This window comes from Anguilla rostrata, chromosome 3 (genome assembly GCF_018555375.3).
Source record: "Anguilla rostrata isolate EN2019 chromosome 3, ASM1855537v3, whole genome shotgun sequence".
Taxonomy (NCBI): Eukaryota; Metazoa; Chordata; class Actinopteri; order Anguilliformes; family Anguillidae; genus Anguilla; species Anguilla rostrata.
Window position 1 is genome coordinate 39,340,091 of NC_057935.1, and position 14,126 is coordinate 39,354,216.

At 45.9% G+C, this 14,126-nt stretch overlaps 2 protein-coding genes across 3 annotated transcripts in view; both read left to right on the forward strand.

Annotated features, from left to right (window-relative positions):
- The window catches only part of igf2bp2a (insulin-like growth factor 2 mRNA binding protein 2a), a 65,296-nt gene extending 51,628 nt beyond the window's left edge, over window positions 1-13,668 (forward strand). The window contains exons 8-16 of one of the 2 annotated variants that reach the window (XM_064327536.1): window positions 346-468; window positions 1,516-1,651; window positions 3,135-3,269; window positions 3,624-3,692; window positions 4,679-4,798; window positions 5,905-5,979; window positions 6,190-6,321; window positions 6,430-6,543; window positions 7,643-13,668. In XM_064327536.1, the coding sequence (XP_064183606.1) occupies window positions 346-468; window positions 1,516-1,651; window positions 3,135-3,269; window positions 3,624-3,692; window positions 4,679-4,798; window positions 5,905-5,979; window positions 6,190-6,321; window positions 6,430-6,543; window positions 7,643-7,738 (1,000 nt within the window). In that variant the 3' untranslated portion in view covers window positions 7,739-13,668. The remainder of the gene's footprint in view (window positions 1-345; window positions 469-1,515; window positions 1,652-3,134; window positions 3,270-3,623; window positions 3,693-4,678; window positions 4,799-5,904; window positions 5,980-6,189; window positions 6,322-6,429; window positions 6,544-7,642) is intronic. The other variant, XM_064327537.1, reaches the window with a different exon arrangement.
- Window positions 1-14,126, forward strand: part of tra2b (transformer 2 beta homolog) — a 174,793-nt gene that overhangs the window by 78,251 nt on the left and 82,416 nt on the right. The gene's annotated exons all lie outside the window — the stretch shown is intronic.

The window sequence follows — 14,126 nt, forward strand, 5'->3', positions numbered from 1 at the left end:
CCCCCACACCCCTCAAAAGCTGACCCCAAATTCTCACAGTCTCCCACTCCACATACACCCCCCCCCCACATCCCTCAAAAGCTGACCCCAAATTCTCACAGTCTCCCACTCCACATACCCCCCCCACATCCCTCAAAAACTGACCCCAAATTCCACAGTCTCCCACTCCACATACCCCCCACATCCTCAAAGCTGACCCAGATTCCACAGTCTCCCACTCCACATACCCCCCCATCCCTCAAAACTGACCCAAATTCTCACAGTCTCCCACTCCACATACCCCCCCCTCCTTCCCCCTTCAATGACTTGTGGTCTCCGTGGCTGAATTCTCTTTTGTCCCCCCAGTGCTGAAGAGATCCCTCTGAAAATCCTGGCCCACAACAGTCTCGTGGGGCGGCTAATTGGGAAGGAGGGCAGGAATCTGAAAAAGATCGAGCAGGAGACTGGGACCAAAATCACCATATCCTCGTAAGTGCGCTGCCCTGTCCCCGTCCCCTTACATCACATCCTGTCTCATCCCACCTGCAGCCTGCCACTGAGCTTCTCCAGAGAGATGCAAGCCCGCTGTCAGAGCAGAGGACTGTGGGTAATCACAGGAAAGCGTGCTTTACTATAGCATGCTATTGACTCTTTCAATATTAACTTGGAGACATGGTGCACAGATCATTTCTTACAAAACCACGAAAATTTCACAATACTCATCAGTTGCCTGCATAAACACAGTAATGACTCCGCAAGCATATTTTGTACAAAAATGAAGGACATTAATTTGTATTGCGTCCTCAGTTACGGGCCTGGATAAAGTCAATTTAACAGAGCAAGTCCATTACATCGCTCCACCGACATGACGGCTGAATGGAGCTATAATCTGATATGCGGTCATATAGGATTGTCTTTCTGTTCTGTCTGCTATAGCTCATTCAGCACAGCCACATGTGCTGTCATTTTCCTGGCTCTGTCCATTACCGCTCTGAATTAAGCAATTGATTGCAGAATCTTTTGCTCCTGAGAGCGTTAGTCGAAACATGTTGATTACAACAATTTAATGGTCTGTGTTCCCCAATCCTTTCCATTCAGAGTAATGAATTACTCACGTCTGTGTAGGTCCGCTCATAATGACCACAAGAGAGCAGAAGATAGAGAGAAACCCATCGCTCACAGTCACATCTGCATGTCTTGAGTGATCCTGCGGAGATTCTCTGTGATCGTGTGGTTCTGTGAGGTCCAGCGATCGGCAGGAATGAGTTCCTGTGGAGTCGTGACTCCCCAGCGCTGCTCTGGCATCGTTTGATCGTGCCTGATCTGTCCGGGTTTATCGGCGCTTGAAGGCGCCTGGAGTGAGGCGACCGGGGCCGGGGTCGGCCACAGGTGTGCGGGAGGGGAGGGGCGGAGTTTGGGGAGGGCAGCAGGAGCTTGGGGAGCGTTTGCTCCCGCTGTCATTCGACGCCCTTGATGCCCGTCTCCGTCCCTCCCCCCCTAAGTGGTGTAATAGACTTTGCACCCCCCCCCCCCCAGCTTACAGGACCTGACCATTTACAACCCGGAGCGGACCATCACGGTGAAGGGGGGCGTGGAGGCCTGCTGCAAGGCGGAGGCGGACATCATGCGCAAGCTGAGGGAGGCCTACGAGAACGACGTCGCTGCTATTAACGTGAGCCGGGTGGGCGGGGCTACGGGGGTCGGGTGGGCGGGGCTACGGGGGCCGGGTGGGCGGGGCTACGGGGGTCGGGTGGGCGGGGCTACGGGGGTCGGGCTGGGGCGGGGGCTACGGGGCGGGTGGGCGGGTGGGGCGGTGGGCGCTACGGGGTCGGGTGGGCACGGCGGGCGGGGGTGGTCCGACGGGCGCCGTGGCGACCGCGCGCTTCCCCGAGGAGACGCGAAAGGACGAGAGGAGGGCTCTGCGGGCGGAGCAGCTGACGGCTGTGCCAGTCACTCGGGGTATCAAGTGCCCATTGTGGTGCGGCGCATCGGCTGCGCCAGGCTGCGGATCGCGTGTCTTATCTGATGCGGTCCTTCCTGACTCACCCCCCCCTCTCCGCTGCGCTGGCGGGGAGACGTAGCCGCTGTTCCCGGCACGCTCATTCCACACCCGGCTCTCCGCAGATAACGGCAGCGTCACCGGCCCCGGGGGGGGATGAGTGATGCCGCATTCTTTCCGTTTGCTTCATCCGTACTCCAGTCTGTGCGGACGACCGTAGACAGCGCAGCCTGAAGGCATTCGCACAAAAGGCCGAATTTATATACACATGACTACGGCTTTAATTATGCCCGTAAAACTGCCTCCGTCAGACAGTCATTTCTCTTTAAATGAGCTTTCTGTGCTGGTGTGGCCTGTCATTGTTCACAGGGTAATTTGCTTCAGTCGAAAGTCCCGCCTCTTCCTTTATGCTAAGCAGCGGGCCATGCCTCTGGGCTGTTTCCTGTTAACAGGAGTGTTCCAGGCATAGAGCGTACATAGAAACGGGAGAGGGTAGGAGGGGCCAGGCAGTGAAGCCTAGGAAGTAACGGGAAACAGCCTTGACTGCGCATGCTTGAGGGCAAAAGGGCTTGCTGCCCATTGAATTCAGTGTAGAAATCCAGGGTGATTTACCAACCAAGGAGAACCTCATCGGTCCATTTTTTATCATCATAAATTTCGTCATGTGCAACAGTTTCTGAAACGTTGGTTGTTTTGGTTGAGAAGTGTTGGGAAAATATTTATTAAAACGTGCATATTTTATTATATAATGCATATTTATCTGCAAGCTTAATGGTAGCCCATCGCATTTCAAAATACCATTGAGGAGGTTTTATTTGGCCTTCAAAAGTGTGATATCCCCATTTCACTTTAATGGGAGCTTCGGTATTTTTCCCGCAACACGTGCAGTACAGGCTTACTGCCGGGACCTCACAAGTTTAGGGTAATTGAAGGCGTGCTTGCCTGTCTAGTTAAATATGCATGTCTACGGTTCCAGGTCTGCATTTTCTGAAAACTACGGTGTAGGGATGCAACATCCTAAAGTTTTTAGCGCCATCTAGCAGATAACGTAGTGTATTACAGTACGTGGCATGATGTCGTGATGTCGGAGGAAATGTGCTGTTCCTGTTCGCTGTGATTCTGATTGACAGGTGACTTTTTCTTGATTCTCACGCAGCAACAGACCAACCTTATCCCTGGTCTGAACCTGAACGCTCTAGGCATCTTTTCCACCGGCCTGTCGGTCCTGCCCCCGGTGGCGGCACCCCGAGGAGCAGCGCCTGCGCCCGCTGCTGGATACAGCCCCTTTATAGTGAGTGCGCCATCTGCTGGCTGTGACCAGTAACGCACCCGTAACCAAACGCTTCCAAGCGCGAGTGTATTTGTGTTCACTGGGATCCTGTGAAACTGCTTTTGATGCTGTAAAGGTGTAGAGGCGATGCTTGGGGTCAGTCCTGTGTGAACAGACAGGCAGCTTTTGGGAGGGATGGAGACATGCATGGTGGAATGAAAGTACAGGTAAAGGTAGAGAGGATAGTCAAAGCGATAAAGGGGTATAAGGATGGAAAGACACAGGAAGGGATGAAGAAAGGGGTTTTTATTCAGTGACTGAAGGTGAGTGCTTTGGTTGTTGAAAACTCTGACCAAAATCCCTGTGTCACTCCAGAGTCACTCGTCGCATGTTGGAAGCCTGTACGGGGTCCCGCCTACCAGCGTCATTTCCCACCAGCACTCAGTAAGTCCCCATCCCATTACCTCCTGTCAGCACATCAGTTTATGATACACGTCATATAAACACAGCACAGAGAGCAAGCGTACGTGTAGATTCTCCATTTGTCTTATTGTAGAATACATTTTATTGAGTTTCAGGGCAACCTTCTCTAAGACAAAGGCTAACATTTCAGGGGAAATGTACGAATGTCGGTCTTTCATAGTCACAGCTTCAAATGCAATCCAACAGCGCCCTCTGGCGGTGCTGTTTTGTCATGACTCTGGAAGGATGTGATCTGAAAATGGAAACAAATTGAATGGAGGCTTTGATAAGGGTGTTTTCTGTGGGAAAAGGTTTGTCGCTCGTTTCTCTGGCATTGTGCTGTTTGGCTGAAGAGAGGACATTTTGGAGTTATTACAGCTCAGATCTCATTGTGTAAACACCTTTTACTGCTATATTGTGAACAGACCACTTCCCCTTCTCACTGGTCTATAACTTCCTGCATTTTACATTTAATCACATCCTTTTCTTATTGTTCAAACACAAAGTGTGTGTGTGTGTGTGTGTGTGTGTGTGTGTGTGTGTGTGCATATGTATCTTGGTTTGTACGTGTGCATGCGCATATGTGTGCGTGTGTGCGCATATGTGTCTGGGTGCGCACGTGTGCCTGCATGTCTGTAAGTCTGTCCTTCTGTTTATATGTATGTATGTATGTGTGTGCGTATGTATGTCTGTAAGTCTGTCTTTCTGTCTGTATGTATGTGTGTATGTATGTATGTAAGCCTGTAACTCTGTCTTTCTGTCTGTATGTATGTATGTGTGTATGTATGTAAGCCTGTAACTCTGTCTTTCTGTCTGTATGTACGTGTGTATGTATGTATGTCTGTAAGTCTGTCCTTCTGTCTGTATGTATGTATGTGTGTATGTACGTAAGCCTGTAACTCTGTCTTTCTGTCTGTATGTATGTATATACATGTACATGCCTACTCATAACTGTAATCCGTGTGTAGCAGGCTCCTGAACAGGAGGTAGTGTACCTCTTTATCCCGACTCAGGCCGTGGGTGCGCTCATCGGAAAGAAGGGGCAGCACATCAAGCAGCTAGCCCGCTTTGCTGGTGCCTCCATTAAGGTAGGCCTCGCCTGCAGTCTGTCCCTTCCACACAAACAGGAGTATCAGAGGTAGTGGTAGCTGGGCCTGCAGGTGGACCCATTGAGCCCAATGTGAAAGGCTCTGTCTCCCCACATGCCTGTGTGCATAAGGGTGCGAGGGGCTGGCACCCTCATGGAGGCACTTTCAGCGCTGATACCGCCGTCAGACCTGCCTCTGAAGAAAGACATAGCTCAGCCCATAGGTCACCAGATCTTTCACCAAGAGATCATATACCTGCCTTCCTGGACTGAAACATTTTACTGGAGCTCTCAGTGTGTGGTTTATGACTTTGTGTTTTACTAACTGGCCAGTGTTGGATTCAAATAGCTAACTAACAGCGAGATACAGGATAGTAACTAAATGGACTGCATTTATATAACGCTTTTATCCAAAGCGCTTTACAATTGATGCCTCTCATTCGCCAGAGCAGTTAGGGGTTAGGTGTCTTGCTCAAGGACACTTCGACACGCCCAGGGCGGGGTTTGAACCGGCAACCCTCCGACTGCCAGACAATCGGTCTTACCTCCTGAGCTATGTCGCACCCATTATATAAATGCAGTCCATCCATTTAGTAACTAGTAACTACAGAAGAAATGTCTGTTTGCATGGGACTTGGCTTGCTCCATTGCATTATATTACATTACAGGTATTTAGTAGATGCTCATACACAACTTTTTACATAGAATTTCTGTTGCATCTGTTTATACAGCAGGATATATACTGAAGCAATGCAGGTGAAGTACCTTGCTCAAGGGTACAACAGCAGTGACCTACCCAGGAATCAAAACTGTGACCTTTAGGTTACAAGCCCAGTTCCTTACCCATTATACTATAGCATGAAGGCCTCAACCTGGGGATGTATTGATCACCCAGTCCGCGGACTTGCTCGGTTTGATCCTTGTAACTTGATGCTTGTAACTTTTTACTCCAGGGGGTGGGTATTAGCTTGCCTTTCTGTGATTGGATAACAATGGTTAGAGTGTAATGTGGTTTTCCTCCAGAGGGTACAGGCTTTCACGGTCAGGGTCAGATTAAATCAACGCAGTCTTAATGGGGTTGCCGATGAAGACTTTGTGCATTTCCAGATTGCCCCCGCAGAAACTCCTGACGTCCCTGAAAGAATGGTGATCATCACTGGACCCCCTGAGGCCCAGTTTAAGGTGAAGCCTCTTCTGTACTTCCTGTGCTTTTCTGAAGCGGTACGCCTCTGCCCTCACAGGTTAGGGCAATATCACATGAGAGGCAAGAGGCCTGTGGATGTCTCGGGGGTAGGGGTAGCTTTGTAATTGCTAACAGAACATGGCCTTTCGCAGGCCGTGTGAGCAAGTGCCGCTTGTAATTGAGTTTCTGTACTGCTGTTTTGTGAACAGGCTCAAGGCAGGATCTTTGGGAAATTGAAAGAGGAGAACTTCTTCACGGCAAAGGAAGAGGTGAAACTGGAGACCCACATCAAAGTCCCCTCGACTGCGGCCGGACGGGTCATAGGCAAGGGCGGCAAAACGGTGCGTGCGAAGGCCGCGATTGGCCGCGGCTCGGCGGCTTTCTCGCGGAGGGAAGGGGAGGAGGGGGAAAGGACTCGGCTCAGCAGTGCTCAATGTCTCCCCCTGCAGGTTAACGAGCTGCAGAATCTAACGAGCGCTGAGGTCATTGTGCCGCGGGACCAAACTCCAGATGAGAACGACGAGGTCTTTGTAAAAATTATCGGGCATTTCTTTGCCAGTCAGGTAAGGGCTATGGACAACGTGACTCATTCGTTTATACACTTGTGTTTGTTTTTGTGGTCTGTTCAGAGACCAAGTATGCAAGTGCTGTTTCACGGCCATGAAATGTAGTCAGATAGCACAGTTTAATACATTAGTAATGGCACACGGTGCAGTACACTGCCTCTCTTAGTGAGCCTTCAGAATAGGCTTCTCTCTCTGTGCACTTTACGCATGTCTCCAACACAAACATGTTTGTCACGCCAGCGCGATACCCCTGGGAGGGAGATGCGACAGTGCCGGGGAACACCGCATGGAGAGAGAGAGACCGCACCCACGCAAACATGAAATCAAATAAACAGACGTCTTCACTCTTCCCCCCTCACAAGTTCCAAAAGAAATAAACTAAAACAACAAGCTAAAATAACAAAGACAAAAATAACCGACTCTACAAAACTACTTTTCAGTCTTTTACATTCTGGAACCTTCTCCTCTCTCTCAGGTTGCATTTTTCCCCAGTCACAGCCACCTACTGGGAAGAAACCACACTTTAAATACCTGGATTAATTATTGATGCACTCCAGGTGTGTGTGCCTACTTAAATAGTAGGCGTGGTCCTCCGATTGCCCTGAGCCTCTCCCACAAACCGAGCCCTGCCACAATGTTATTAGTGTTGTGGGCTAAAGCGTGAAGGCTATGTGTGTGTACTACAGACCAGACTGCTCTAAGGAATGTGCTCCTAAATTTATCTGGTGCTGTCTGCCCCATCTGCTATTAATTAACAATCTTCTGATTCCAGCTTTGCCTTAATTAGGCTTTTTATTGCTCTTCAAGAAAAATGTTTACAAACGCTCTGTGTTTTTTGGAACAGGGTAGAATTGCAGATGTTCTGAACAGATATAAAACAGGAATACTTCTTTTTATAATGTTTTATTCGTTCTTTTTTAAGCCAATGGAATTCTGTAATTGCTAAAAAAAAGTTGCTTTTTTAGGAGAAATGCATTGGTGTCAGCTTGAACCTATCACAATAATATTTTTCTGTTCACCACTGAAGTACTCATGTGCTCACTTGCAATTGAGCACGTCCCATATTAGAGCTGTTCTCCCTGTCTCGATTCCGTAGACAGCGCAGAGAAAGATCAGAGAGATTATACAGCAAGTGAAACAGTCGGAACAGAAACATCAGCAGGGAGCTCCCACGCCGCACCACTCCAAGTGACCACCAGAGCGGCCCCAGCGAGCATCAGCGATCATCAGCCGATGAATGTAGCCCTTCCAACCGGGGAGAGACCGAGGGGGCGGACCAGTGGCACGGGGAACAAAACCAAAGAACTTTATCGAGGAATGTGTGAGCCAAAGGCTGCCAGTTCAGAGAGGGCGAGAGGGGGGGGGGAGTGTAAAGGTGACATTTGTAAAAGCAAAATAGGGAGAGGACAAAAAGGCCAAGACATGGTACCTGCTATCTCTACTTACACAGTAAAGAGTTGACTTGCCCTGACTAACATAGGCCTAATGGAAATAGTAAAAGAGAAAAACTGTGTTAATGAATGTTTACAATGACGGGCAGGAATGGAGGGAACTTTGGACAGGGTGAGGGGTCGTGGTTGAAAGGAAATTTTTTTTAGACTGTTTTGACATTCAGATTGATATGCTTAGCAGTATTAATATATATTAGAAACTATACATACATACATACATGCATACAGTGAGCTCCATAATGTTTGGTACAAAGACCTGTTATTTTTTTCTTGATTTGGTTCTGTGCTCCTCAATTTTAGAATTTTGAATCAAAGTGCACATTTTCAGCTTTTATTAAAGGCTATTTTTATACGCTTTGGTTTTACTATGTAGAGTTAAGTTAAGCCATTATGAGGCTGAGAAATAAGAAAACAAAAGTCAGCTGCATAGTCAAAACCTTAGGCCTATAGAACACTGTTGGGCTCAGTAATCACAAAGGGCCTGGTAGACCAAGGAAGACCCCTGCAGTTGATGATTGAAGCATTCTAACCATAACGAAGAAAGACCCCTGAACACTTGTCCAACAGGTCAGAAACACTCTTCAGAAGGCAGGCCTGCACGTGTTTAGTAACTAAAGTCCACAGAATTCACAAACAGAGCTACAGAGGCTACACTGCAAGATGTCAACCACTAGTTAGTTGCAAAAACATGATAGCCAGTTTCAGTTTGCTAAGAAGTACCTAAAAGTGCCTGATGTAACTGCTAATAGACAGAAGCATATTATCTGTTCAAGTTCAAGCAAATGCCTCCGAACTCATTGGACGGTTCTTCATCTAACAGCCAGACAGAGAACATACTCAGCACCTGGTGATGTCTATGAGTCACAGACTTCAGGCAGTCATCGATGCAAAGGATATGCAACATTATGTCTCAGAAATTATGCCCTGAAATGGGGGGACTATTTATAAAAAAGTGCTGTAATTTCTACTTGGCGAAACTAAAATGTATAAAATACCCTTAAATAAAAGCTGAAAATATGCACTTTAACCATATGTGAAGTGTTTGCTCACTAATCTAAAAGTATAGAGCCAAATCAACAAAAAATATGTCTTTGTTTTTTTTGTTCCAAACATTATGGAGCTCACTGTATATGGGGAGAACAATATTAATGCTATAACAATATAATAAAAATAAGGAACTATATATAAACATATACATATAAATGAGGAGAACAAAGTCTGTTTTGTCGTAGACTAAAGTGGGCTTTTTAGACTTGAACTGAAGTGTTCCAACGTGGGCAGTAGAGGACACAGCCAGCCATTTAAACACAGACAGAAAAAGTAGGAAATGTTCATAGTCTTAGTGGATTGTTGTGAATCTTTGTCACGGAACCTGTGTGTGTGCCAACACAAGGGAGACAGTCCCTCTCATGTCTTTTTGCTTAACCTCACTTACGTTTCTCACTGTCTCTTAGCTTCCATTTCCTTCATGACTTTCAGTTTTTTTCAGTGTAATTTTCACTTTTCAATTTTGACAGAATGTCACTGAGCAGCGTTCTGATAGCAACTTCCACTTTGGTCAGAAAGATGATTACCGGAATAATATGAAAATGGTACAATACGTATACACACACACATGCGTGTATTGTGTAGGGACATGAGATTGAAAGCAATTTCCAAAATTACTGCCGAGAGAGAAAATAGACAGAAAAAAGAAAAATATACTGCAGTAAAACCAAGATGTTAAGTTGGTGCAACTTTGTTTGATAAGGAGCAGTTTTAGCAGAATGTGCACCGCAAACACTGCCTTGTACTTTGCATTGAAGTGAAAAATGACTAGAAACTGTGACGTACGTACGTGTACAGCAGGGGGCGCAGTAGTGTAAACGTGGTCTGTGTTGCCACACGACTGCGCCTGGCTTTAAACCTCTCCATCAGGGAGCATTCTAAAATGGCGTGACAGCTGTGAATGTACGATATGCAGCCTTTAAAAAAAAAAAAAAAAGTTCCTCTGCCGTGTCCAGCGGCTCTCGTCAGCAGACGGTATCGTTTTCTTTCTTTCTTCCCATCCTGATCGGCGGTTTTGCTGGACACGCAGGCGCGTTTGGTACTTTAGTGCTTTACATTCATGACCATGGAAGCTTTCAGCCTTAACAGTCAGCCTGGCGTCGCGGGCAGAGACGTCACAGAAACATCGCAGCGAGCTCTTTCACCCCGTGAGCTTCGGCTTAGCCTCACCTTCCAGAACCTTCATTATCAGCATCGATACACGCGACTCTCGCTCTGTGTGTGTGCGTGTGTGTGCATGTGTGTGTGTGTGTGTGTGTGCATGCATGCATGCATGTGTGTGCGTGCTTGTGAGTGTGTGTGTGTGTGCGCGTGTGTGCGCGTGCATGCGTGCGTGTATATATTTATATATATTAAAAGAGAGGATTACTATTTATGAATATATTTTTCCTATTTTGTGACGAAAACTGATAAGAAAAATCAAGAAAATTTTTTAAGAGATATTTTGTTTAATTGGAGATTAAACATGTTGCATTGAAGGGAAGTGTTTTATTTGGAACACGGGAATATGACTAATGGTAATGTAAATGATCAATTCCAAATAATGAGAACAAGAAGCAAATCCCAGCATTACTTTGGTCAGGATGTGAACGGTGCGCATGTGAGTGTTGTGATCTACCTCAGGTCTGTCTTTCATTCCCCGTTTCCACATTTTGTATGCCTTGTAAACGAATAGTTTTGAACATTTTTTTATTTTTAATAAAAAAATTATTTAAAAAAAACCAAGGAAAAAAGAATTAGTCTAAACTTTCAGGGTTACCCTACTTATTTTGGGAGACTGGGTGTCCAAGCAGCTCAAATTGTGTTGTTGTTATCAGTCACTTGGCTGGACATCTTGACCTCAGTTAGTCTGATGGTTATTTTTGCTGAATGAATTGTGGAGGGTGGAAGTTCATGGGTTGTGAATGCAAATGTGTCTGTATCTTGATCAAAGGAAAAAAATGCACCCAAAAAGTTTAAACATGAAAAATACAACCGTGAAAATAGAGGCAATTGTACCAGCAGACTGCAAGTCCAAGTTTCTTTACTGCAAATGTTCTGTAAAAATGTATCAGAAATAGTATATCAAAAAGAAATTTGAGTATGACTCTAAATAGAGTCAGGTACGATGTGTTTGGAGAAGAGGTGGAAAGCTACAGAAATGCACAGGCAGGTTGCTGAACAAAATGTAATGGTCTAGTCTTCTCTGTAGTATGTTACAGTTGTAGATGAGACTAGCTGTCACTGTGTATGGGGGAAAGAACTGTATCTGTAAACATGTATAATAGAGTCACTAATGCACTAATGCATTGAGTTCATTTTTTCTGTGTTCACCTGCGTTCTGAGAGACAGGAATTAAAGAATGTCTTTGGCTTCATTCATGGTCTATGGAATCTGAACTGTTCAGCTCTTTCGTTAAACAATTCTCTCATCCACCTTCTATGCTACTGATGTGCTGTAAATGTGTTTTACCTCTCAGAGGCCAAGCCTGGCTACCTTTCAGTTTGAGTGACTTAATAAATTTAGCACAGTTGACAACTTTAGAACAGAGAGGATTGCTCTTGTGTCTTGCAGAGAAACGTCAGCAGAGGAGAACATAGGTGGTGTTGGAGGTTTCGTTCAGCAGTGGTCAAGACTTCCTCCTTTCTGTGATGTGCACTTGGCCCCTAATTTGTGTCTCTCTAGTCTGGGGGGGGGGGGGCTGATTGGGTGAATGGTCAGAGGGTTTAACTCCTGGCCGAGGGATTTGTAAATTGTGTTTTGTTGTCCTTTGAGGACCTCATTGGCTATGCAATGGCTATGCTCTTTGTTCAGTGTCTATTCAGTTCATCCACCTACAGGAAAAGCATACAACACAATGGATGTGCATTCACAGGTCAGCCCTGTCAAAATTGAAGAATAGGGGAGGGAGTGAGGGCTAAAATGGTGCATACCTTTGTAAAAATACAATATATCTGCTTTGAGAGTCACTCATAAGCATTCTCAGTAAGACAGGCGGATTCTCTGATTTTTGAGGACGCTGAAATCTTACACGAGTTAAAACGGCAAGAGAATTCCGCTTTGAGAAGGGATTTCCATCTGTGTTACTGTGGAGCTACCGTGTTAAGGAGTGTTAAGGAGCACCTGCTTTTTTTCTAGCCACCGTTCACAGGAACTGGAGCAAATTCTCCAGAGCACTGATTAGCGTAGCTTGACACGATCAAAGAGTCCCACATGACTGAGAACTGAAACGACTCTTTGTTGAATGTATTTTCAGTTTATCGACACCTCGCCATGCTGTGCTGTATGAAGTGATCTGAAAGTGCAACGCCTGAACCATGCCTACAATCAGGCAGAAAGAACTGTCTGCCATCCTCTAGAACTAACTTGATTCAGGAGGCCACGCTGTTTCACGTGGGCTACTGAAGGCAGGGTGATGATTGACAGGTGTATCTCAGGTGAACATGTCTGAAGTGTGATTGCGATTGGAGATCAGCACTGAGCCTGTCTGGAGGATTCTGGCAGTTTTGGCCGAACAAATGCGTATGAGCACTGGGCTGATATTTGGTGGTTTTAAACTTTTCCTGCAATGTTTTGGATTTTTATAGTTTTTAGAGATTTTTTCAGTACAACGTTCAACAGAAATTTTGATATAGAATGTTGAATTACATTTATTCCACCCTGGTTGAAGGATAGGTTTGCTTTTTTGACACTCTGCTATAATGTAGCATTTCAGAAGAATAGTTTAGTTTATTCTGATTGGCTCCTCTCTGGGCTCAGCTAAGCTAAAGGTTGGGTATGATTGGAATGAGTTTTATGAGCATGTGCTCAGTGCTCTGGTAATACCGGTTCGCTGTGAGGAGTGGTGGGAGTGTGGCACCATGTGGAGCGAAGTTCATTTGCGTTGTCCATAATGAGGCCCTGTCTGAGCCTTTAGTGAAGGACAAACCCACCAGAGCATTGGGCTTTTGTGGACTGCACTGTCAGAGGAGGTGGAGCATCTTTGTTTGTGTATGCTTGCCTCATCCACACCTCTCCCCATTTCTTCAGTGAAGACGTAGAATGGAACTGTGCACAAACTGCAGGCTTGCTTGCAGATGCACTAAAACAATGTGAAGTTTAGCCTGATACATGCCTTGATAGAAAGCTGATATCAGGTGACACCAGGGTCCTGGAAGGATGAGCCTTGTCCTGTGGTGGTGGATCACAGAGGCTGTATTATCGTGATGTAGCTTATCACGCATCCTTTACCGAGTCCATCTCTTTTAGCATGTGGGGGTCCAGGGCGGCGGCGGCCATTTTCAAGTTTTTAATACGACTTAGCTGAGGAGCCAACGCACACCTTCCTGGTTGCTTTTCTTATCGGACAAAGAAGCGAGAAAGTTGCACGAGACGTGACTGTGAAAAGGACCTTCTGCTTCACACTTCAGCTGTAGTTTAGGCGAGATCCCATTCCTCAGTGCAATTTTCACCACTGCAGTTTTCCTTTGATGTTTTCAGCACCTGGGTGAGAATCTCACATTTCTCCAGTCTACCATGTATCACCTGAGCCGGAATGACAGAGTCATCCTGGTCCCTCTGGTCATAGCTGTGTTTTTGTTTTGAATGTGGGTGAACTGTACTGCCGACCAACCTAGATACGAGCAATAAAGTCTTGAGAAGATGGTTTGCTTTGTCAGGTTTTCTATTTTGTCTGTTTGTTTTCTTTGCATGGGTGGGGGGGAGGGGGGAGCGGGTATTTTGTTTTTTTTGACCTTGAAAATCTTTACACTCACGCTTACTCTGGATTTATGATTAAACATTCTAACTACTTCACGTTTCAGAGCGGTCTACGCAGATTACATGAACTGAATTTACGAGAATAAACAAACTGCTTTAAACCGATGCGGTTTAATGCAATGTCTATTCATTCTGTCAGCAGCCTTGTGAAACTGTGACAGTGAAAAAAAAATCTTATGCCCTTTTGATAAAACTGCAATTTGACGTGATGTCAATTAAGCTGACAGTGTATTTTGTGTTTTAATTGTTTTGGGTAATGAAGTAGAAACATTAAGTGTGTTTAATGTGTCTTTATTCTTAATCTGTATTGCAATGTAGCAATGGGTGTGTTGGCTACATTTAGCA